This window comes from Mixophyes fleayi, chromosome 5 (genome assembly GCF_038048845.1).
Source record: "Mixophyes fleayi isolate aMixFle1 chromosome 5, aMixFle1.hap1, whole genome shotgun sequence".
NCBI classification, from domain to species: Eukaryota; Metazoa; Chordata; class Amphibia; order Anura; family Limnodynastidae; genus Mixophyes; species Mixophyes fleayi.
In genome coordinates, this window is record NC_134406.1 from 52,016,412 (window position 1) to 52,041,626 (window position 25,215).

The following is a 25,215-nucleotide window of genomic DNA, read 5'->3' on the forward strand; positions in this document are numbered from 1 at the left end:
CATCCTGGCAATAGCAGCAACGTTGCTCACACAATCAGACATTGCCTTACCTGCAGCCCTTCCACGTAGTGGTCCCCACTTCACCCACACATACAGGCCTGGAAGCAGCCGAGGTGGGATTGGACTTCATTTGCCATCACTACGCTTTCAAATCCCCCCCACTTTTTCCCTCGCACACATTATCTTTTGAAGGTCATATTATCCACAACACCAAGCCTTCGTTTTCTTTTGTTGCTGTAATCTATCGTTCCTCTTGATTACTCTAACAATTCCTTGATCATTCTTCACTCTGCTTCCCATATTTCTTATCCTTTGCAATCCCTATCAGCATCCTGATTAATGATCCACATTTTCCTCTTGCCTCCAGATTGCTTTTGCGAACGCCCTCTTTCTGTCTCTCCCAGTGGGTCTAATCATTATGATGATAACTGCATTATTCTTGTATTCCCTCAACTTTGTTCATTTTATGGTTTCTGTAATGCTCTTTTCCTACGCTCGGACCATTACCTGATCACCTGCAGTATCTTTTCAACCACTTTAACCTCTTTGCATTCTCACTCAACCAAGTCTTCCCATACCAATGGTAATCTCCATTCTATCTATTAATTTTCAACTTATCTCCCTGATTTCAACATTCTCCTGTCCTGATCGGGCAGCCCACATCTTAATGACACCCTAGAACAATCCTTGATCAAGTGATCCAGCTACTCTTCTTCGTGTTGGCCACGATCTCAGCCATGGCATACAAAGGAAAAGCAATGCCTTCAGAAACTCTCCCACAAAGTAAGTTGTCAGAGGTGGAAATCATGTAGTTCTAATGACTTCCTTGAATATGATGTTATTTATCACACTCACCAAAATGGTAGGGGTACTGCCAAACAAATGTACTTCCAATCTTAAATCTCCAGTCAGGCTTCTAACCCCAAATACCTCTGTAATGCATTTAAACCTCTTCTAACATCTTACTTTCCAACCCCACCACCACTGTCCACGACCTTTAATTCCTAGTTCAAGGACAAGATTGATATGAAATGGTTGCTTAGGAAAAGAATATAATCTGTTCAGTTCCTTAATCTTCTAGTACCTTTTTTTCTGCCCACAAATTATATTACCTACGTTTTCCTTCTGCTTCCACTGTTTTACTGTTCACTGAACCTTTCCTCTCACAATCCTGTGCCCATACCAGCCTTTACTATCATCTGTATCATCCATTACTATCTTTCCATCATTATTCCAGTATTTGGTAATTATTCCTGTTCTGAAACAACCACATTTTCTCCAAATTACCAACCCACCTTAACATCAATGCCCTTTCAAGCTTCCCATCTCTCCTCAAACCGTCCAACATTCCCTGAAAATTTGCATCTTTAGAAAAGCTAATCAAATTCTTAACCTCCCTGGACTATCTACTGTTTCTGTGTAATATGGGACTTTTTCCCCATTGTAATCTGACTGAACCAATATGTAATCTGTGGCTTTTAACCTTGTTAATTTAACATCAATTAATTCATACAGATCAGTGTTTCCCAACCTGGTCCTCAGGGACCCTTATCAGGGCAGGTTTTCCATGTATTCTCTCTGCTGGAGTACAGGTGTATTTATTACTAACTGACTGACACATTTTGAAAAATCCACAGGTGGTTCTCATTATTTCACTTGTGATCTTGAAAACCTGCACTGTTAGGGGTACCTGAAGACTGTGTTTGGGAAACACTGATATAGTTTATAAGCTTGCAAGCAAGGCCCTCTTACCTCTTTGTTAGAAGTTATGGTTTTTATTACATCTTTCATTCATTCATGCTAGAAATGCCCTTCATTAGGGAATGTGCAAATAAGGCTTGTACCAATATCAAGAAATCTTATCTGATCCAAAAATTGCACAGCTCTTCAATAGCACCTCCTTAGTTTCTGATTTTTCTCAAATATGCAGAGAAACTAGTGTAGTACATTCTAAACATACACTTTAATAAAATAATTAAATCACATACACATTTAAAACAAAACAGCTTATATGCAGATGATCTCACCCTCCAGCTCCACTGTTCCAATTTAAGGGAAACAGTCCAATCCAAGGAGGGCTCCTAGTCAATTCTTATAATAAAGGGTCACCTTCTCGTTGGTTTGAAAATACAGTCATTGACAAAAGTTTTGAGAACGACACAAAAATTATTTTTCACAAAGTCTGCTGCTCAGGTTTTATGATGGCAATTTGCATATACTCCAGAATGTCATGAAGAGTGATCAGATGAATCAGGTCTGTGATTCTCTCTATAACACAGGTGAGAGTTTGGATGAGGACAGGGCTGGAGATCACTCTGTCATGCTGACTGAGTTAGAATAACAACATGAAAGCTTTAAAAGGAGGGTGGTGCTTGAAATTATTGTTCTTCCTCTGTTAACCATGGTTTTCTGCAAGGAAACACATGCAGTCATCATTGCTTTGCACAAATGGGCTTCACAGGCAAGGATTTGGCTGCTAGTAAGATTACACTTAAATCAACCATTTATCGGATTATCAAGAACTTCAAGGAGAGAGGTTCAATAGTTGTGAAGAAGGAATCTGTGGAATCTGGGCACCACCAGTGCAGAGCTTGCTCAGAAATGGAAGCAGGCGGGTGTGAGTGCATCTGAACGCACAGTGAGGCGAAGACTTTTGGAGGATGGCCTGGTGTCAATAAGGCCAGCAAAGAAGCCACTTCTCTCCAGGAAAAATATCAGGGACAGACTGATATTCTGCAAAAGGTACAGGGATTGGACTGCTGAGTTCTGGGGTAAAGTCATTTTCTCTGATGAATCCCCTTTCAGATTGTTTGGGGCATCTGGAAAAACGCTTGTCTGGAGAAGGAAAGGTGAGCGCTACCATCAGTGTCATGCATCCTGAGACCATTCATGTGTGGGGTTGCTTCTCAGCCAAGGGAGTGGGGTCACTCACAATTTTGCCTAAGATCGCAGCCGTGAATAAAGAATGGTACCTAAACATCCTCCAAGAGCAACTTCTCCCAACCATCCAAGAACAGTTTAGTGATGAACAATGCCTTTTCCAGCGTGATGAAGCACCTTGCCATAAGGCAAAAGTGATAGCTAAGTGGCGTGGGGATGAAAACATCAAAATTTTGGGTCCATGGCCAGGAAAATCCCCAGACCTCAATCCCATTGGGAACTTGTGGTCAATCAAGAATGAGTGTCTATCAGTCAGTATGTGGCCCAGAAGTTGATTGACAGCATACCAGGACGAATTGCAGAGGGTTTCAAAAAGAAGGGTCAGCACTGCAAATATTGACTCTTTGCATAAACTTAATGTAATTGTCAATAAAAGCCTTTGACACTTATGAAATACTTGTAATGTTACTTCAGTATACCATAGCAACATCTGACAAAACCGTCTAAAAGCACTGAAGCAGCAAACTTTGTGAAAACCAATATTTGTGTCATTCTCAAAACTTTTGGCCATGACTGTATATATAATTTTGTTTTGTGATGACCGATAAAGGTTTTCTTTTTGTAGGTAAATACATTTTAATTTTGAAAACATAACGTAGGTAAAAAAAAAGTCATAAATAGAAAATGTATGGTAAATCTTGTTTCCCTGGGCTGATGGTAGTGTTTCTACCCTTTACTCCTACGTTGCTGTGTCTTTGGAACAACCACCTGGCTGTAGCCCAGTTTTTCTCGCCTCAGGCTTTTATGGGTCAGATATTAGCAAACAGGTGTCCCTAAACATACAGGTTATCATACGGTGAAGCAGGTGTAGTGGTGTACAGTTACTAGTGATAAAAGGAATGGCAAGCTATCTCCTTTTGATGAAATAAATGAGGTTGTTTATGTACAGTCACTTACTAACTTTATTCTCCTTCACTACATTACATGTAGTAGTATAATCACTTGATATAAGAGTTGATACTCTCATGTTATGGGATTGTTACTGTACACAGGGTTGCGGTCTTGGTAGCATGCACACTGCTCCAGAAAGCAGCTTCACCTCACTCTGTGATACGTACTTGTAGCAGCTGCACTCTCCAAACTTCCAATGCACACACCATTTGACTTGCATTTGGTTTGCAGCACTCTGACCTGAATGCATATTTGGTCTTAACACACCAGGCTCTATCCACAGCATCCCCTTTTAAGCTCTGGAGTCAGACACAGACAAGTAATGACGCAGTAAAACATTTAACATTGGACACACATGAGAGCGCTCTAAAAGATGTCTCTCGCCTGCATAGAAACACAATTTTAAATCGTTTGTTACACTGTGCTTCACCAACTATTTTCTACTCTTCTTCAATGAAAAATACAAGATGTATTTCCTGACAAGTTTTTACAACAATCTGCTGTTTTTAACCAAACCAAGGAGCAGTCTCCTCACAAAGAGTTCACTGTTTAAACGTCAAGCTACAGCAAAAGAGCCTCACCTTCCCTGGGCTCAACCCTAGGGATAAGTAATCCTGGTGGCTCTTGGAGGGTGGCTTTTTGTGGTAAAAGGCAGACAAAATTTTAACTATAAAACATCATATATCTGCTCTAATAAACAGGCCATGTTTGGGGAAATGCCTGTCTTTTACAACCATTAGAAACATAGCAATACACTATGAGGACCAAATGTTGGTGTAACTTCCAAATTTTGGTTCTGTTCAGACTAGGACAGCATCCAATCTCCTTCTTCTCCTCACTCTTGATCACCTATGAATACCAAAAAGCTATCGGGTATGAGCTGCTCAGTGTCACCCTGCTCTACAGGCCATCAGAACCAATGACAGCCACAGCCTATTCCTCCCCCTTGGTCTGCTCAGGGCTGACATCATGGTCCTACTCTGTGCTCGTTGACAGGACCTCAAAGTTGGGCACATCATCTGATCTTTGTCACTAGATCCTGCTCCTGCGAGAGTATCATCATCTATTTATAGAGCGCCACTAATTCTGCAGGGGAGAGTAATCATATTGATACCTTCTGCACAACATCGATTGGTTTATACAATTTAGTTTTACAAATATTCTGTAATACTAATGTTTCCCTGAAACATAAGTAGAAGAAATTTTTGGTTTAGAGGCATTTGTTAAGAGAGCCCAAGGTTAATGGGACATCAATGTGCTGAGATAGCTTTTCTGCTTTTTTTTTGCCTGTGTCCATACCTGTAATTGAATCCCCTGGCATTTTATTTGGTTATTCATATATTTGTACATTTTAAAAATACACTAAAAAAAGGTTATTTCCACCCTTGTGTGCTTTTAAAGAAGTGGCTGGTGAATATTATCCTGCAACTTTTATTTATGGCATCCTTCTGTGCTTTTCATTACTGCCAACTGTCTTGATTATTGCTGGACAGAAAGATTTGTGGTGGCCTGCCAGATCGGGTCTAGTCTAGTTTGTGTATATTGTCCAGGTTTAATTTGTTCTGATTCTCATATTGGGAATGTTGATAGGTATGGATCTTGTCTGTTTCCATTATTAGCGCTTCCTGAAAGTCAACCTCTCCAAATCTGATCTCCTCATGTTTCCTCCTGCCAGTGTTGCTATTCATCCCAATATCTCCCTCTTGGTTGACAACATCACTCTTTCTCCTGTCACCAAAGCCGCTGCCTTTGAGTCACCCTCAACTCAGCCCTCGTATCCAGACCCTCACCAAATCCTGCCACTTCAGTTTCAGTAACATCACGAATATCCATCCCTTCCTCTCTCAGGAAGCAACCAAACTCCTGGTCCATTCACTCAGCTTTCCTTGTCTCGACTATTGCATCCTCCTTTTCACTGGCTTTTCTGATTCAAATTTTTGACCTTCAGTCCATACAGAATGCTGTGGCTAGGCTCATCTCATACCTCCACCACACCTCTTCTCCTTTGCCTCAATCCCCTCATTGGTTCCCTATCTGTTTTAGAATTCGGTTTAAGCTCCTTACCCTCACTTACAAAGCCCTTACCAACACTATCTCCCTTACATCTGACCTTGTTTCAAGTTACATGCCTACCCGACCACTCTGCTCTGTCTCTGACCTCCACCTCAATTCACCTTTCATTACCTCCTCCCATGTATGCCTCTAAGACTTCTGCCATACTGCCCCTAATCTTTGGAACTCGACTCTCCCCCAACCTACAGTCCTTCAAACGCCTAGTACTCAGCAATGTGCATATCTACTCTCCACTCTCAGGAGACACCTTCACAAACTAGAGCACCTAGGTGTGTAGGGAGGTGACAAATCAGAAAAAGCACAAGTATGCAGAAGTTACATCCTCCAACCACTTTCATTAAGTTCAACTTTTCCATTTTTCTACTTTAAATACTGCTTGCTTTAACCTCCTTTGTATAGCTTAAATGGATCATGAGAGTGAGTTGACCTCAACATTGCATGTGACACTGTCAAGTGTTTGAAATTTCCGTTGTCGTATATAAAACACAATGCCCAGATGCTAGTTGAAGCAGCTGGATACAATGCATCCTGGCTCAATGTGAAAGGTGTTTAATGGTGACTAAAGTCTTTCTTTATTAAACTGTTTTTAGATTTTGAAAACCAATTACAATAGTTGTTTTTTAAGTCTGGTAGATTATTGTTCGGTAATTATTCTCCCAACTGTTTCAACCACTTACAATGGCTACAATCTTAATATATTATTTTGACATGCTGGAATAAGTGATTGTTTGTTTGACATACTAACTGAGGTCTAGATTAATCTGATTCTGATTCTAAAACAACATACTGTTTGGATGGTCTACGTGAGGGGAGATTCTGCGCTCAGATCACTGTTACATTTTATGCAATTCATTGTGTGATACCATGTTAATGGCACATGGCCGTAAACATATTTATAAAATAAATGTAGCTTTCGCATGACAAACTTGTATTACAAATAAAGAACTGGTAGTTGCTCAAATCAATTTATAGGCTATAACAGGTGCATGAAAGGGTGGGGTTATCCTAAAAGGAAAAAACAGAGACAAATACCCCCAGCACACTGCTATAGCCAGCAACAGATCTGCTATTTCTACTGTAGATAAAAATGCAAAAGTCTCAGTTGCACACATTTGCAAATGTATGTTGAAGCCACCCACCACGCCAAGGTGCTTTTGCTAATAGGGTGGTCCTACTCTAAACAATGAGAGTCCCATATATTTGGGCCATACATATGTGTTTTTAAATTGAAAGCTAACTTACCAAAGAGGTACCCCAGAGACCTCCAAATAGCAATCCAATGTCAGTACTCCCCCTCAGGTACTAACACCAACATGCCTCTCAGACAAATAAGTGCAATTCATTGTGTGATACCATGTTAATGGCACATGGCCGTAAACATATTTATAAAATAAATGTAGCTTTCTCATGACAAACTTGTATTACAGTGATCTAGAGCAGCACACCATATAATGATATTTCTTCTGTCGGTATCTACACAATAACTTGTTCTTTATTGTTATATGGAACAGTGTTTGTTTTGTTTGTTTTTTCTCAAGCAACAAAGCTTGGTCATTCTTTTATGTTACCCTCTTGTTTTTTGATTTATAGGCTGACAGCTGGTGTGGCAAGTGGGACTTTTTTCTTTCTTTCCAAAGTCTTTGTTGGCCTAGAGCTGTGTAACCTGAGACTATTTGGCTTTTAATCCCACCTACACAACTCCCTCTTTGTGTGACCTTGAGCTAATTAATCGCCCTTCTGTTGCTTTTCCTCCGTGTCTGCTCTCCTTTGTGCTTCTCTTCCGTTTTTCTCTCTAATAAGCAGAATGATGGCACAAGAATAACTCCAGTGAAGTGACCTACTGTTCCCTGATTGCTATCTGTTATTGTTTATGTGCTGCTAACAGTATGCAATGACACTTTAATCTCCAGGCTCATAGTTGTGTGTGAGTGTATTTGTGTGTGGGATGGAATCTTGATGATTATTACTATATGACTACTACTCTGTTTACATTTTGTATGACTTTTTTCTATTACTTATCTTGTATTCACTTGTGATAGTACCCAGTGATCTTAAAACATATTTCCAAATTATCCATTTATTAACACAAGCATAGTGGTGATTTCACAGGAGACTACACCCTGAACACTAAGGGCACCAATGAGGCTAATCAGGGTTTCCACAATCACTCTTTTTAATTTGGTAAATCTACATACTAAACAAAAGTAAGTCCAAAAACTAAAACCAAGCCAGTGTCTTTCCAAACTTAACTTGGATGTCCCTTTGATATAGTGATAGTATCATTTCACTTGACATTACTATTGTTTAAACTCCATCTGGCTAGTAGTGTGAGCTTATCTTCATTACACAATGTGCACTGATGTCCTATACCACCTTTATCAATCAAATTTAGGATATCTTTAAATATATAAACTGGGACTCCCCAATGATAGCAATTATACTCCGTTCTTGTGTACCCATAATTTATGCCCAATAAAGATAACTATATTGTTCAGCTTGTTAATTTAATATAAATTAGAGACCTCACTAAATTGATCTAAATGCATTAGGAGTCTGACTTCTGAAGCTTACTACACGTGGATTTGTGGTAGACACTGAAAGTGGTGAAGTAAATGAGTGCTTTTCCTCCTATGACACTATTTCTAAGGATAATTTTTGTAAAATAATAATGTCATAATTGGTAGTTTACTGTAATTGTTTTCTACAGTATTTAAATACACTGTATGAATTGGTTAAATAAGGCAATATTTTATGTTCTGATACAATTGAAAAATTCACTAATACAACTATCATTTGTTTCACATACTAGTTACCACTACTATTTAACAACCAGTAATGCTCTTTGGTAATTTAATAATGCATGTAAAAGAAAACCATCAGGATACCTAGGGGCTTGTTCAGCCCTTCAACCGTAGTCAGGGTAATCTCCTATTACATATCCTGCATGCTTTCATGTGGCCGAAGAGGGACGCTTCAATTATTGTTTTTCTGGGGACATGCACGGTGGACTGCTCCGCACCTATTATAGAAATGCCCATTACTGCATTTAAAATTGGGTAGAACACATAATGCATTGTGTGACCTTGAAATAATTAATTTAGAGATCGTTCCCTAATAATGTAGAATTTGTTTAGAGGTTTCTACTAGTGGTTTCTTCTTAGTAAACTTAGTTACGATTAAAACGTCAATATTTGTGTTTGGTTTGCACACATCCAGCTTATGGTCATTTCTGTAATACCATGTTAGTTGCCACTTCAGGCAGTACACTCACATTGACATATTCTATAGTTGACTGAATTGATTTCTTTAAAGTTGAAATTCAGGTTCTGCACATAATTTAGGCATTTCTGAGTCTTTTTTGTTTTTTTTGTTTTTTAATATTTATTTATATATTTTTATTCCCCCTAAGTGAATAGATGACCATTTTAGAAACGCATCAGAAGCGCCAAAGCAAAGCTGTGAATGGATGAATCGATTAGTTTAGATTAGAAATATTTAATTCCTCCTGATTTGTAATTACATGTGCTCCTATTTATCATGTAACTGTATTTCTCTTGCCAACAGCGTTCTGCCAGCTTAGAAGGTACAATGATCAATCTAACTTGTTCTATCTGCTGCATGCAAAACAGTGGACTCCAACAATTAGGCCCCCAACTTCCCTTTCAGCTCTTAAAATATGTTGCATACAGCCCTTAATTCCTGCCCAGCACATGAAAGGCATAAACGACTATGTATTTTTATAGTCTGGTAAAACACATCATGTTACTGATGTCTTCATTTGCTAAGTGCACTGAAAAAACCTCCACCTCTGTGCCTAATTTATGGGTTTTTATAATACTGGACAAATTACGTGCAAGCGCCTGTCTAGGTAAAACGAGTGCATTATATTTAAATACAGTAACCTCTCTGGAAGGGGGTAATACAATGGGAACCCATGGGAGTGCAATTGAACACTAAATGAAAGTCTGTACACTGTGTATTTTCCATTACTGGCTTGAACATCTAAATGCTAAACATTTCAGAATGGACAGGAATGCTACATGTGTCAGTGCATTATTAAATGTTTAGAGTGCATGCAGTTGCTATGGGAACTTGGGCTTACGGCAAGTATCAATAGATGCTGTGTAGTTGGCAAGGTCTCAAATGGCTGGAAAAAAAATTGGTTGATAGGATTTTTTTTCTTCACATTCAGCTTGGTAGAGATATCTTATCAGTGTATTGTCATATCTACCACACAGCAACAAAGACAAGCTTATAAAATGGTACCTTTTGTAGGAGTATTTCTGCACACCTTTTTGTGAGAATTTTAAAGACACAATTTAGTGCATACATCTTTAGACATATCAAAGCCTTTTTTTTCATTTGATATACCAATGTAAACTTTCCCAGATTTTTTTTATTTAGAAAAGATCTGTTTTTCTTTCTGTGAGGACCCTTTTGAAGCGAATTCTTTTAATCCCTGCTTTTTTTTGTTCTCTCCTGATAGATTGGTTGGGAAACCCTGTCTGACAATGTACCCTACACAATGACCAGTGTAACTAGCCATATAGTACATTGAACAAAGTGCTTTATTATATAATAATATTATTATTATTATTATTATTATTATTATTATTATTATTATTATTATTATTGTTGTAACTGGTTTTAAGTCAATTGACTAGCTATATTCTCATCAATACTCACAAACGGCTGCTTTCATTATGCACAAGTAAAAGGTACACTTTAATTATATGTTCCTTGTAAACAGAGCAGGTCTTTCATTGTTCTCTTTTCATGTATGCCATTGCTCCTATATAACCTATAATTCTATAATGTGTAGTTGTCATATGCCTAGCAGGATTTTTTTTCACATTAATAATATATAGTGCATGTACACCTATACATATTTTAGTCTAGTAATATAAATGTTTATATAGGAGTGGTACTGTAAAGTATAGTATCCGTGTAAGATCTGAATCTGAAGCCAGTGTAATGCTTTTGAGTTTTGTTTTTTGTTTTGTTTTTCTCTCATTTTACTTTATGTGATTTAGGTGATTATTGATCTCTCGTGTTCTGCAATAAAAACTCCAAATATTTAATGCAATCATAAAGCATAAGATATGAAGACTGGTCCTGATGTTTTGTGTAGCAACAACTCCGTGATCATTAATGTGTGTGTGTGTGTGCTGTGTGTTCGCATTAAAAGAAGGATAGCAGAGCAGCTCTTGCCTGTGCAACATGTTGTGACAAGGGCATGTATTTCAACTGTGACTCCCAATGTTTCCACAGTACAGCTGGAGGTGCTGTGAGGCAGAAACCAGTGAAGCGTGGATCTTGTAAGCGTGTGCATGACCAGATACTAATCAGATAGAAAAAGATTCAGATTCTCACATGCGTAAACTCTAATTCTTACCTAATGTGATAGTTTTGCCTGTGAAAAAAATGTGTTACTTGGCTTACTTCATGCAAAGTATGAGCCTCTATTTCTGGAAACCTGTAATCTCTGTTCAGTAAAATATATATATCTGCTTGTATCCCTATTATACAGACTGTACTACCCTGGGCCAATGGGAATTAATACAAACTTCATAATTGTGCAGTGGGTGTTCTTTTTCTGCACTGTTGAATACCCCCTATGAATTATACTGAATATGTGTGTGACCAACTAAATAAGAAGGTGCAGTAGGAGGGCTAGTGATTAGTCAGTGACTAATCGAAGGCGGTACCATTGATTGGCCGCACGTCACTGCCCCTTTCACAGTAACACATCCCCTTGGTCCTCTCTGGTGGAGCGTCCCTTGGTGTGCCTTTGTGCGGACATGTTAATGTCGAGTCCAGAGGGGGGCAGTCGCGATGAGACAAGGCTTAGCAGCGGCCAATAGTAAAGTTTGGATTCTTGGGATAGTAGTAAGTACGGTTTACCTTCTGCTGTGTTGGTTTAAAGATTGGTAGTTAGCTGACTGCTTTGCTCTCATCGCCTCCAGATTTAAGAAAGAAAGATGTTATTTAAGTAAACTGCAACCTTTCTTTTGCCAGATTTATTCTCTGTGACCGTGTGTTTATTTTTAGTTAAGTATGGCAATACGCATAACACATAAAGGTATTGGGTGCAGTGACAAGAGACATTAACTCTTTTATTGAAACCAGTAAATATAATCAACTCAAAACTTAACAAACTACATTACCTCAAATATTGCTCACATTTGTAAACTTAATTAGGAATACTTCGACACATGACCCCCAGGTACTTGGTCCGGCTCCTGCTCCTTAATAGCCCAAAGGTTATTTTTGAACATATTACACAAAGAAGGAGCAGATTTTCAAACCTATACACTAATGCGTTCCCATGTCCGCTTTTTTTTTTTTTTTTTTTAAAGTTTTATTTTTGAGAAGGTCAATAATGAGCATCAGTCCAAGACAAAATCTGTTACAATCAGGTTATGCATGTTCAGGGACTAATACAATCATTGTATATCATAATAAAGAGAGTTTTGATATTGACCAAGTTTTAACTATAAGAATAGAAGAAAGAAGAGACAGAAAAGAGAGGATAGTCAGAGAAAAGTGGGCAAGATAGATTAGGAGGCGGTGTGGCAGGCCGCCAAAAGAAGAAAAAGAAAGCAAAGCAAGAGGTAGAAGAGAAGTGGGGGGGGGAGGCAGGGGGGGCGGGGGATGGTAGCAGGTTGAGGGGGGATATCAAGTGGAATGTTTTAGAGGAGTCATAGAGCAAAAGGAATTTGGATTTGAAAAAATGACATCCACGGCTCCCAGACTTTGTTGAATGATTTAGAGGTATTGCGCAGTATGCATGTCATAAACTCCATTTTGTATGAGTGCCAAACTCTATTAATAATTGTCTGCATAGTAGGCGCGGAGGGTTGTTTCCAATTAGTGGCAATTTGACACAGTGCTGCAGAAACTATGTGGCGGAACATTTTTGTTTGATGTTTAGTTGCGGATGGAATCCCAAGTGGGAGAAGGAAAAACCTGGGAGAAATTGGGATGTCAATCTGTAGAATCTGAGACGCAAAGTTCCGTAGTTCCAACCAGAATGGGGCAAGCTTGGGGCATTGCCACCAAATATGGAGGAAGGACCCTTCCGACGAACATCCTCTCCAACATGAGCTAGATGAGTCCGGAAAGATTTTTTGTAATCTGGTCGGGACCAAGTACCATCGATAAAGAAGCTTATAGGCATTTTCTTTCAGCTTCACACAGATTGAACTAGAGGCCGTGTTGGCTTTTATTTTATCCCAATCTTCCCCATCCAAAGAACCACCCAGATCCTCCTCCCAGGCTCGCTCATGGGAATCTTGGGTGTCTGAGTCAGGGACTCTCAGCTCTCCATATAGCCGAGATATAAGGCCATTGGTAGAAGATCGCCGAAGGAAAAGTGAGTCGAATGAGGTCAACGGCCTGATTCTTAAAGATGATTTAGTGGTGGAATGAAAATTTCTTAGTTGCAGGTATTGAAAAAAAAAAGTGTTGGGAATATTGAATTTGGTTTTTATGTCTTCGAATGAGGGAAATGAAGCGTCTGTAGTGATATTATTAAGATGGTAAACATTGTTCCTTTTCCAAAATTCAAAGGACGAAACTATACGACCCGGTGGAAAATCTGGGTTATCAAAAAGAGGAACAATTGGACTAGGAGCCGGGGCGAGATTAAACTTTGAGTTTGCTCGGTCCCAGAGAGAGAGCGAATGCGATACAATTGGGTGATAAAGAGCGGACCGAGGACGTTTAGTGCGAGGGAGCCACAGGAGAGAGGAGGCGGAGGAAATACCTAAGCTTTCGGTTTCGATCCAGACCCAAACTCTGGAGGAGCCCGGGGAGTTCCATAAAATACATTGGGCAAGTTGCGCTGCCAAGAAATAGTTTTTAAAATTGGGAGCCTAACTCTTGGACGTTTTCTACCCCATATGAATTGTGAAGTATAATGTTGCAAAAATTTGAATACATAAGGAGGGATGCGTATGGGAAGGGCTTGAAAAAGATATAATAACCTGGGCAAAATGTTCATTTTGACTGAATTGATTCGCCCTATCCAAGATATGAGGTTTTTACTCCAGGTTTCTAAATCAGATTTAATTTGGGATAGTAGTTTAGGATAGTTAGCTTGGAAAAGCTGACTATATTGTTTAGTTATGTAGACGCCTAAATATTTTATCTTTTTTTGGTGCCATTTGAAGAGGAATTGTTGAGTGAGAGAAAATTTCATGCTATCTGTGAGATAGAAATCCAGAGTTTCTGTTTTTTGAGGATTGATTTTGTATCCAGAGATGTAACTGTAGGTTTTGATGTCTGCGAGAAGGGGGGGAAGAAAAACAGCGGGATCCGAGAGAGTCAGAAGAACATCGTCAGCATATAATGATATTTTATGTTCGGATTTCCCTGTTTTAACTCCGTGTATCGCCCCGTTAGATCGGATTTTTGCTGCTAATGGTTCAATTAACAGGGCAAAGATTAAAGGGGAAAGTGGGCATCCCTGCCGCGTCCCATTAGAAATTGAAAATGGGGAAGAGGCGACTCCGTTGGCCACTACCGTTGCTCTGGGAGACTGATACAAAGAAACCCATTGACCCCAAAACCCTAGACATAAAGGTCCAAGAGATGCGATCAAACGCTTTTTCGGCATCAAGTGCCATGATTAGTGATGGTGATTTACCAGAATGAATAGAATGTATGAGGTCAATAGCCCGTCTGGTGTTGTCTATAGCTTGGCGGCCTGGTATAAATCCGACCTGATCTGGGTGAATCAGGGAGGGGAGAAGGGTGTTCAAGCGGTTAGCTAAAATTTTGGCATAGATCTTGAGGTCCACGTTTAATAAGGATATAGGCCTATAACTGGGACAGGGGGTAGGATCTTTATCTGGTTTTGGTATAACAACGATAGTGGCCAAGGTCGTCGCCTCATTAAAAGGTGAACCCATTAAGATGTTGTTAAAGAAATCTGTCATATGTGGGGCAAGGTCCAGTGCCGTAACTAGACATTTTAGTGCCCTGGGCGGGACAGGGCACCGGCGCCCCCTATCTAAGTGGGAGTGACATTTGCCAAGTGGGTGTGGCCAACCTAATGTGGGGGTGTGGCTAGCACTTTACTGAATGAATTCTTTTGCATTGCTGTGTAGTTGGTAGCCTCAAAAATACAGGTGTAACCTATACAAATTTCTCTCACTATAGGGAAGAAATATAAGAGCCCTTGGCTACACCTGTATTTTTTGCAATAGACAATAGACAATATGTGGAGGAAAATAGAAATCATAGATTATGAATATGAAAATGACAATTCGACATACACTATATAAATTTGGATTTTTAAATACATATAAACCCAGTGCTGGAAGTGGGCTGCAGGATGACAAGTAAGAGGAATAGGGGAGAAGATGGTGCAAGGGGGTAGATAAGAGGGACAGGGGAGAAGGTGGGCCTGGGGACAAGGTGGCACAGAGGGGGTAGTAGATGAAAGGGCCTGGGGACAAGGTGGCACAGAGGGGGTAGTAGATGAGAGAGCCTGGGGACAAGGTGGCACAGAGGGGGTAGTAGATGAGAGGGCCTGGGGACAAGGTGGCACATGGGGGGGAGTAGATGAGAGGAACTGGGGAGAAGGTAGCACAGGGGGGTAGATGAGAGGGACTGTGGAGAAGGTGGGACAGGGGGGTAGATGAGAGAAACTGAGGAGAAGGTGGGACAGGGGGGTAGATGAGAAGGACTGGGGAGAAGGTGGCACAGGGGGGTAGATGGGAGGGACTGTGGAGAAGGTGGGACAGGGGGGTAGATGAGAAGGACTGGGGAGAAGGTGGCACAAAGGGGGTAGATGAGAGGGACTGGGGAGAAGGTGGCACAGGTGGGGTAGATGAGAGGGACAGGGGAGAATACATAAATGCAAAATACCAAAAAATACAATACCAAAAAATAATCATTATACATTTTCATGTCCCCTGCCCCCATAGCTTTTGCTTCCCCACTACACTCCCTCAGTTTTTGCTCCTGGATGGAGCACCCTATTTCCTATTTTTTTTTTTTTTTAAATATATATTTTAATTACAATATACCATTTACTTACCTATTTTTCTTCCCTCCTGGATGGTCAGCATAGCAGTCAGCAGTAGATGCAGGGGACTCACTCTCTCTGCTCAGCAATGGCCGCTCCTCACTTTCTTTTCAGAGGGGGGGGTGGAGCGGAGCACAGCATCCTGGAAGGGGAGGGGGCGGGTCCTGACAAATAACTTTATACACACTGTCTGACAGACAGTGTGATCATTCTTTGACCAGCCACCACACTAGCCCCTCCCCCGACTCGCGGCAACCGACCCCCCCCCCTCCCCCGACTCGCGGCCCCCCCCCTGCATGAGTCGCGGGGGGGGGGGGGGGCAATATTTTTTTATTTTATTTTATTTTTTTTAGATATTTTTTTTTTACTTTGTGCCACAGAGGGGAAGGTAGCGGGCGGCTGCTGCGCCCCCTCGGGCTTGCGCTCGGGGCGACGGCACCGCCCGCACCACCCTAGTTACGGCTCTGGCAAGGTCTATGGCATATTTCTTATAATATTGTGCCGTGAATCCATCGGGGCCTGGGGCCGATGATGATTTCATCATTTTTATCGCTGAAATTGTTTCTATCTGGGTGATATCCGCGTTCAAAAAAGCGATATCAGTGTCTGAGAGATGTGGTAGTGAGAGAGATGACAGAAAAGATGTAATTTCTGTATCAAGAGATTCGACAGAGGCTGAGGTCTCGGGGAGATTGTATAAAGCTTCCCATGTCTGCTTTTTTAAGTACATACTTGCAGGTGCATTAGGTGAAAGTTTGTGCAATTTCAATCTGCCAAACACCACCTTGACACGCTAACCGATGCACATAACCATAAAATGGGCACAAAATTAGGCACTTAATGTTGCAAAAGAAGAGGCAGCATTTGCTACATTCATTTGCAATTTTTTAGCATTCATAACAACTTTATGACCTGTGCATCAAAAACTACATAGAAATTATTTGTTTTCTGTCTGCCAATATGGTAACTTTTGTATTTTGTGACCTTTTGCCTATTTTGTAGATAAAATGTGGAATGATCGTTCTTAGTATTACTTTCTTATAATCCCTGTAAAATGTATTTTAACATTCCAGTTTGACATTGGGCATTCACATGGGAAAGGTGTGGTAAGCCTTTAATTTCATATTGCTAACCACACCTGTGCTATTCCAATTACTGTCTTTTTTTTTTTTTTTAATTAGCTGCAACTTTTAAGCCAAGCAAAGCTGGGCACACTTTTCTACAGCTGTCAGCCTCTATAATGTCTTCTGGTTGGTTGGACTTGAATTATGAAAAACAAAAGATGGTATAGTTTGTGAGGAATTAACTACTGCTAAAATAGATGTTTTTGTTTTTTTTAATACGTAATGTAATTTTAAATTTTGGTTCCATATAGTGTTCTGGTTTCTTTATATGGTTGGATTTGTTTTTTAGTGATATCGGGTGGTTCCAGTCCTCCTAAACTCGACCTGTGTCCTGGGTTAGGGATCTTTGATATTAGGGCCAGACAGCAGACGCTGATATATAGATATTAGATTTATATGTATGCATTGACAGTTTTTTTTTTATATCGATTTCAAGAGTGACAATGCATTTTATAGGACATTGCTACAGCAGCACCAGCATATGGTATCTATATTATCTATGAATTATTATATGCAATTTTGTTTGTCTTCTCTTCTAAATATTAACACTCTAAAACACATGTGCATATAAAGTTATTTAAAGTGTGGATTTATATAAATATTTCATAGATGACTGTGAAAGATGTGTTAATAAGATGGTTAGGCTGATGACATTTTGTGCTAATTATGATGAATTCTTTTGCTGAAAGGGCATTAATTTTCACCATAGGCAGGAGATGTAAAGTGACTGTCTTGTTACTGTTATGGAATGTACTAAAACAATTGTTCAATTTGTATTTTCAGATTCTGTCTGAAAGGATTTCAAATTTGTATGCAGATAACTCAACCAACAAGGTAAGGTAGAAGTTGTTGTTTTCCTCCAGAATTAATTTGACAATATTTATCAATTTATAAAGGCAGTGCTGCTGAGATGGGGGGGGGGGGCAGGCCTGCCTGTGTAGTGGTAGGAGGAGCCACTAACCTGTGTGGACACGCCCCTCTCAGTAGTTCTGAAAGGGGCCCTAAGAAGTTGGTGTAACGGGGCCAGAAATTCCGCTTGGTGGCCTGCGGGCACAGCATACCATTCACATTTTTGTTGTCTCCGTCCAGTAAACTCTTTATCTTCTGTCAAAGCCTCTTGTCAATCCTATTAATGTGTGATAATCTCCTCACAATATAAATGCTTGTTGCTGTGGCCTAATGGGGAATGGAATATGATCTAATTTATGGCTGTGGTTAGCTCCATAAATGTTTGAACATGTCAGAGAGCAAGAAGATGAGAGGTACACATAATTTTCTAAGTTTGCTTGTAGCCTGTACAGATGAATACTATAGGCTCTCTCTACTAAGCACACATGAGGTCAATGGCTTTAATTTAAAATATAATTTATGTATGTGGTCTTTTTCCAGACTTAGAAGCACAAGTCTGTGGACTGATCCTAATTATAAATAAAATATTGAACAATGAAATAGCCATAAGCTAGTGGTCACATCCCAAGTTAAACCCCACAAATATGTTCTTTGCTTCATCTATGAGATTTTCGTGTTCTCTTCTGTGCTTCCAATCTCTGAAATGTGCAATGTATAGTCATAGTCTCAGGCCAACATTTGACATCCTTCTCCACATGCCCTTTGTACATTTGTATCCTGAAGAGGTGACAAGGTATACCAAATTTTTGCTGCTTGATATGTTGCGTGTGCATAAACGTATAATGACCCCAGAAAAAAGTATTTGTTTTCAGCTTTAAATAAAATTGTTTCTGTTGTACATTGAAAGGCTAAATCCACTTGTCTTCTTAACTCTCCTGACCTGATCTTACATAGTGGGCCAGCTTCCTCTGTGCTGTTGAGATCTCTGAAATGTGACGGAGGACCCGGATTCCAAGTAGACATTGGCAGAGCCTGGGCCTGTTGTGCTCCTTTCTGCATCATGAGGCTGGGACTTTAAATCTTGTCAGCCAGTAGCTGCACCAATAAATTTTGCACTGTAACTTCTGTCGCAATCAACTTTCAAAGTTCCAGCTTTTGATGAGGCCTCCTCAAGATCCTCAACCGTGCAGAGGAAGCGGTTACAGTGCATTATGTTTCTGGAATTATAAAGCATCACTGCTTATTAACCATACTGCTTTTGTCTTTGTTTTCTTTCAGTCTTATGGTGAAAGTGTAACTTGTGCTGGTAGAGCATTAAGGAATACCGTAAGAAACCAATCGCCTGGTCTAATCAGGGATCGAATGTATCTTACTTGTATCTGCAGGTAAGCTACTTTTTGCAGCACAAACTTATTTTTCATCTGATTAATTATACAGTTAAAACATACTTTACTAAACAATCATATTTTGCCATATGTTTGTATGGCACATGCATACATACAGCATAAACAAACCTCACTTAATTTATCAAAGGATGGTTCTACCCAAAACTGAGAACTTTTGTTTTGGGATGCATGGCAAGGTATGTGAATGCATTCATGCACAGAGCTTGCAGCACTAGCATTCTAAATCATCCTGCACAGAGCCGATTGGTTCTTGTTTCTGCTGCAAACTAAGGTTTGCCAACAGATCTGCTTGTGGTAGAGGAGATCTAGTAATGGGGAATATGAGCCTTACAGCAAGCTGAACATTTTCCAAGGTCTGGCTCTCATAATGGTGCTGATTCATGTTCCCCAGAACGGAGCTCTGCTGCAGGCAACTCTGATGCCTTCATGGATAGACATTAACCCTATGGGGCTAATGCAGAGTAACCAAAATAAAACACACGCATGTCCTTGCAGGCTTTTTGGAATCTGACGCTTGCACAACCTTCCGCTTAGGAAATCCGTAACGGGGAGGGGGAGGTGGGGTAAACATAGGCCGTGTACCGTAAAGATGTGGCCTGGACAAAGTCACATGTGCAGGATCTGTGCAGATTATGATGATGAGCAGCACAGACCTTGCTAGTGTTAATAAAATGCTTATAAATAAATACATTTTAAAAACTGCATTCATAGAGGTTACACCCCCACATGGTGCAACCACCACTACTAACCTATGCAGAACGGGTTTCCCCCACACTGACAAATCCGTATTGTCTAGAACAGACTTGGCCAAACTGGGCTCTCCAAGTGTTGTGACACTACAAGCCCAGCATGCTCTGCCAGTAGGTAGCCCCCTGATAGCTGCTAGGGTATACAGGGACTCGTAGTTTCACCACACCTGGAAAGCCACAGGTTGGTCAGGCCTGAATTAGAAGCTGACAGAACGGCCTGAAACAGATAAATTAGATGAGTTTTAGCTTCAACCCATGATGAGACTGCATTTCCTAAATTTGTTTAAGGTATGGGTGGACATTTGGCATCTTAAACATCCAAATATGTTAGAATACTTCTTCCACATGTCCCACCCCTACTTGTTTAGAATAGATCTCACACATGTCTAAGGGGATGATTCAGTCTGTTCTTAATATGATGACACTGAATGTAGGCTTACAGGGAGGGACTTCATTTTGGAAACTTCAAACCTTCCTATCTGGTACTCTTATTTCAAGGATAGCTGGTCTGATGACATTCACTGCTGAAAAAGAGCAGGAGTTAGGGGGGGAATATAGACTAGAAAGAGTATATAGAGTCTCTTAATGATTCGTTGTGTAAATTTTGGACAATGACAGAAGAATTGGTTGGATTTTCTAATTAATCCAAGCATAGATTATTAGTCTCAATAGGTAAACTAAATGCCTTGGGTGATGAGGCAGGTAGTTTTTTTTATATCACACTTTGAAATGAAGTTTCAAGTAATGTTATTCCTGTAATTAGCTCCAATGAGGCGCTGTAAAATACAAGGGAGTAGGTTATCGCTATTGTTCTTTAATGTTGTTTTGAAAATTTGTATGTTTTCTCTGATACATATAATCTTAATGGATGTCCTATGTGGATAATATTAGACTACCTGTCCTGACAAATAAAAGACAGGGAATTTGGGGGTTTTCCCATTACTAAAAAGAAAGTGGACCAGGCCACTGGCTCTTTCCCCAATAATAAGGCACCTGAATTAGATAGGATCCCTATAGAGCTCTACAATAAACATAGAGCATTATTTGTGACAAAATTCTGGGAGATGTTTGCTCATTTCTCGCCTGCACAAACACTGCCTGTCTCTAGGTCCGAAGCACTAATAATTTTGGTGTATAAACCCGTCAAGAATGCGCTTCTCTCTGTATCTTACAGACCCATATTTCTTTTGACAATAGTTGTAAAAGTGCTTACATAAATTCTTACCATTAGACTACAGTCCAGTGCTGTAAATATCAGGAGTCTGTTTACTACTCTACAGAAGCCCAGTGTTAAAGACCCTGAGGCGGTGGTGATGTACTTGAACGCCACCAAGGCATTTGACTGCTGACTAGGGCTTCCTCTGGGAAACCAGCCAGAGGTTTACACACTAGTTCCTACTGCAATATGCAGCTCCATTAGCGATGATAGCTGGGTGATAGATGCTTTTCCCTCTGGGTAGAGGCACCCTTCTTACAAGGAATATATCCCTGTCGAGGGAGGTATTTAGCATATACAATCAAGAAGACTTCAGGATCTTGTTGAAAAAGTCAAATAAATAGCATTAAAAAATAAGAGTAATATGAACGCAATAGTGTTTAGAATTAAAATATTATTTGTTTGAAGACATTTGTAAGAAATTCCTTTTATCAAATACCCATTATTATTAAAATGAAAAGACTAGAGACCAGTCTATGGTTGTTTAGAATTTACTGTACATGTCAGGTTACCTGTCAAACGAGAGAGCTCAGCAGTTCCTATGTTATTTGTTTCCTGTTTGTGGTAAATGCTTGGTAATGTAGTTTTGTTACTAATCTGTTTGTTCATAGACGTATCATTTTATTTAAAAAAACTGTTTTGTTTTGTCAGTTTATAATGTATATTATTGTATCACAGCACTTTTAAGTTTTATTCCACAGAGATCTGTTTAATAATTCCCAATATGCCTTTTGCTTCTCAGAAAAAGTTGTGTGGGGTCGGAGCTGGTGGATTGGCTCTTGCAGAACTGCCCATTTGTCCAGTGCAGATACACAGCCGCTGGGGTTTGGCAGATCTTACTCAAACTAGGAATTCTGCTTTCAGGTCTGTTTAATTCAAAAGTTTGTGTTTAAAGAGCACACGTAATCTGTATGTGAGACCAGAGACAGTATAAGCAATTATACTCTGTAATATATCCAACTGTTCTTAGGATTAATTGAGATGAAAATAATTTTATGGACGTCTGTTACTTCTGCTCCCTGATTTGAAAGAAGCAGTGCATAAAGAGGAAAGATTACCCTAATTTGATAGCATTTGCCAACTGTTCTATATAAGTTTGGTGCCTTCTGCGTGCCATTTTTATACGGGTGCAGAATTACCCATAACTGTTATTTTTTTTTGTACATTCTGTAGCTAATCCTTCATAGAACATGTCTGTACTTGGGACATTTGTTTCCAGTGCTTGTGTTCATACTTTGACTTGCTGAATTAATATTTCAAAACACATGTATTTATATATTTAAAAAAATTGAAAGTTCATAAAGTTGAACTTAGTCTAAATTATATCTTTGTTTCCAGATAATGACACAATTTAACCACAGTAAAGCAGTTACCATTTATCCAGACCCAATAAATTATCTGGATTAACATTGCCATGTATGTTGAATTGGTAACAAGATTTGAACCACACATTTGACCTAGTTTTTGGCACAAATATGCAGTTCGCACTATAAAGCGTGTTACCAAATCAGCATTAAGAAAACATGCCTCAGGATTTTGCACAGGGCATACCTGGTTCACCAAAGGCTACAGCAATTCTTTCTGAGCATATAGTTTTACAAGGTACCGGACTACCCGATCCATTTGGCATGTTTGGTGGTAAAGAGGCTATGGACTAAAGTGGTAAACTCTGAAGAGTTCGGTGTCCCTATAAATAAGTTGGTACCAGTGGTCTTATAAGGCCACAAACCTCCTGGTATCAGGAATTCACATTGTTCTATACAACTTTTGGAAGGATTGCATGACTGCAAGTAGCAACAATGTGGAAGAAACATAATGTATTGTCCACAGCTGCTAGAGGTATAATAACATTTCATTTCTACATTATGTATAATAAACATTGTGTCAGACACAATTTTTGAGTGGACATGGTAAACTTGGATTACATATAGTAATCTGTATTAACTATTAACCACCAGCTTGGTGGTCTGCTTTAACCGCTAGCCACCAGCTTGAAAGTCTGGTTTATAGATACAAGTCGCCACAATTGCCATTGCATAGTGTAACTGCCCCAATAATAGGTGTCTGTTTGTATACTATCCATGCAGGGTCTATGTTTAAAGAAAAAAAAATTGTGGGAAAATAAAACGGGGACGGTATCAATCTAGTAGATTATTTTACTGAATGTAAACGGTTATGCACTCTTACATATGTAACAAAATGTATCCCTTTTGGTGTTTTACTTACATAATTACATTCCACAAGTACAATATATGCGATAATTACATTTCTATTTATGGTTGTGTTTTAATATACTGTGTCACCACTCTGTGTTGTATATTGTAATTATTTCTCCTTTTATATAGTAAAATGTTTTGACTTCTTCTTTAATTAAACTGTGCAAGTAGATGTATACTATAATCTAAAGCAGACAATCGCATACAATAGACAGAATATAAATTGCTGAAAACTGATATCTGATTTAAATAGGCCCATTAGCTGTTTTTGATTAAATATCAATCATCATGTAGTTAAAACATTTTTTATGGCTTAAAGCAGTTTACACATAGAAAGCATGACTCATTTGAAGCTGGCACTGTCATCTGCACATGACTGACAAGTGAGTTGACCTTAAATTTCATCTTGCAGATCAACATGTGCTGTTATACACAGGTCCCCAGGGGCTCCATTTTCAAAATATTTTATCACACGTTCTACCTAGCAGTATATTTTCTACATATCTCTGCAGTACATCACAGCAGTGACATTTTAACACATCGCAATTATAGAATGTGCTTTGCTGGTGGATAAATGTTGTATATTTACATTCTTGCAATTCCCATTTGCATGAAGTGAGATAAGAGGTGATAAAACAGATCCCATGCTGATGGTTTTCTATCCGTGTGATGCCAGAAAGAAAATGTTTCCACATTTGCAGAATTAACCCTTTTTTATTATTATTAATTATTTGAATTATTCGATTTTTACTATGGATTCACAGCTATGAACTCTCACTCAGTTTCTTTGTGTTTTGCACAAATGAAAAATATTAATAGGATGATATTTATGAAAACTGGTGCAAAAGAATATTCATGAAAGGAAAATTTAGGCTACACCTCCAATGTCCCGATTCACACTAATCATTACCTTTCTCGGGCTTCTTTCCTGATATGAGATACGCTTGGGTGCAACCAACTTTGTGGGTTCCCATTTTCATCATGTGTCCTTATCAGTGTAGATTTGAAATGTTTCTCATAGGACTGACCTCGCGGTTCAGGGGGTCGGAGGTTCAGATTCGCAAACTTTTTTTCCAACTCCCGATAGGCTTATAACTCTCTAAGCTTGACTGGGTATTTTCTGGATATAAATTATAATGTAGGTTACAGTGGTTTATTGTTGTGATATGAGACTTTTTCTTTATGCCATTTTTCAAATTAACAAACTGTAAACTCCATTATGACTTTTGTCTCTTCATACAGTGGACAAGCAACATTGTTTCCAGGATGGTTTTGTGTTCTACCAATTTTCTTCTGACGAGTGTGCTGATGCTGTCTGCGAATTTGAAAGAGATAAAGGGTGGCAGATGGGTGTTCGACTTCTGAAACAGCTTGCACCACTTGCTCCACTGACATCGAATATCTGTGATGTGTAAGTTTTCTACAAATGTTCAAACCGGCTAGTCACATAAATGCTGCTTGTACAGTGTATATTACAAATGTGTTACATTTAAGAGCATAGTAGATACTATTAAAAAATATTTTTTTTTTAACAATCTCTGACAACATCCGTTGCAAACCCTAGGTAGTCATTTTTATAATGGTAGTTATATGTTTTGTAGTAGTTAGGGCATTGGAAAGCTGGGTACACACTACAGGGTTTTCGTCCAATAATCTGCTCAACCAGCCGACATACGACCGCTCGTTCAAAAGTCGGGTCAGTGTGTGCAGTGACA

General features: G+C 39.4%; 1 protein-coding gene across 1 annotated transcript in view; it reads left to right on the forward strand.

Annotated features, from left to right (window-relative positions):
- The window catches only part of RAPGEF5 (Rap guanine nucleotide exchange factor 5), a 178,221-nt gene that overhangs the window by 31,486 nt on the left and 121,520 nt on the right, over positions 1-25,215 (forward strand). The window contains exons 3-6 of the mRNA XM_075212192.1: positions 17,848-17,898; positions 19,192-19,298; positions 22,027-22,148; positions 24,743-24,911. Coding sequence (XP_075068293.1) covers positions 17,848-17,898; positions 19,192-19,298; positions 22,027-22,148; positions 24,743-24,911 — 449 coding nt within the window. The remainder of the gene's footprint in view (positions 1-17,847; positions 17,899-19,191; positions 19,299-22,026; positions 22,149-24,742; positions 24,912-25,215) is intronic.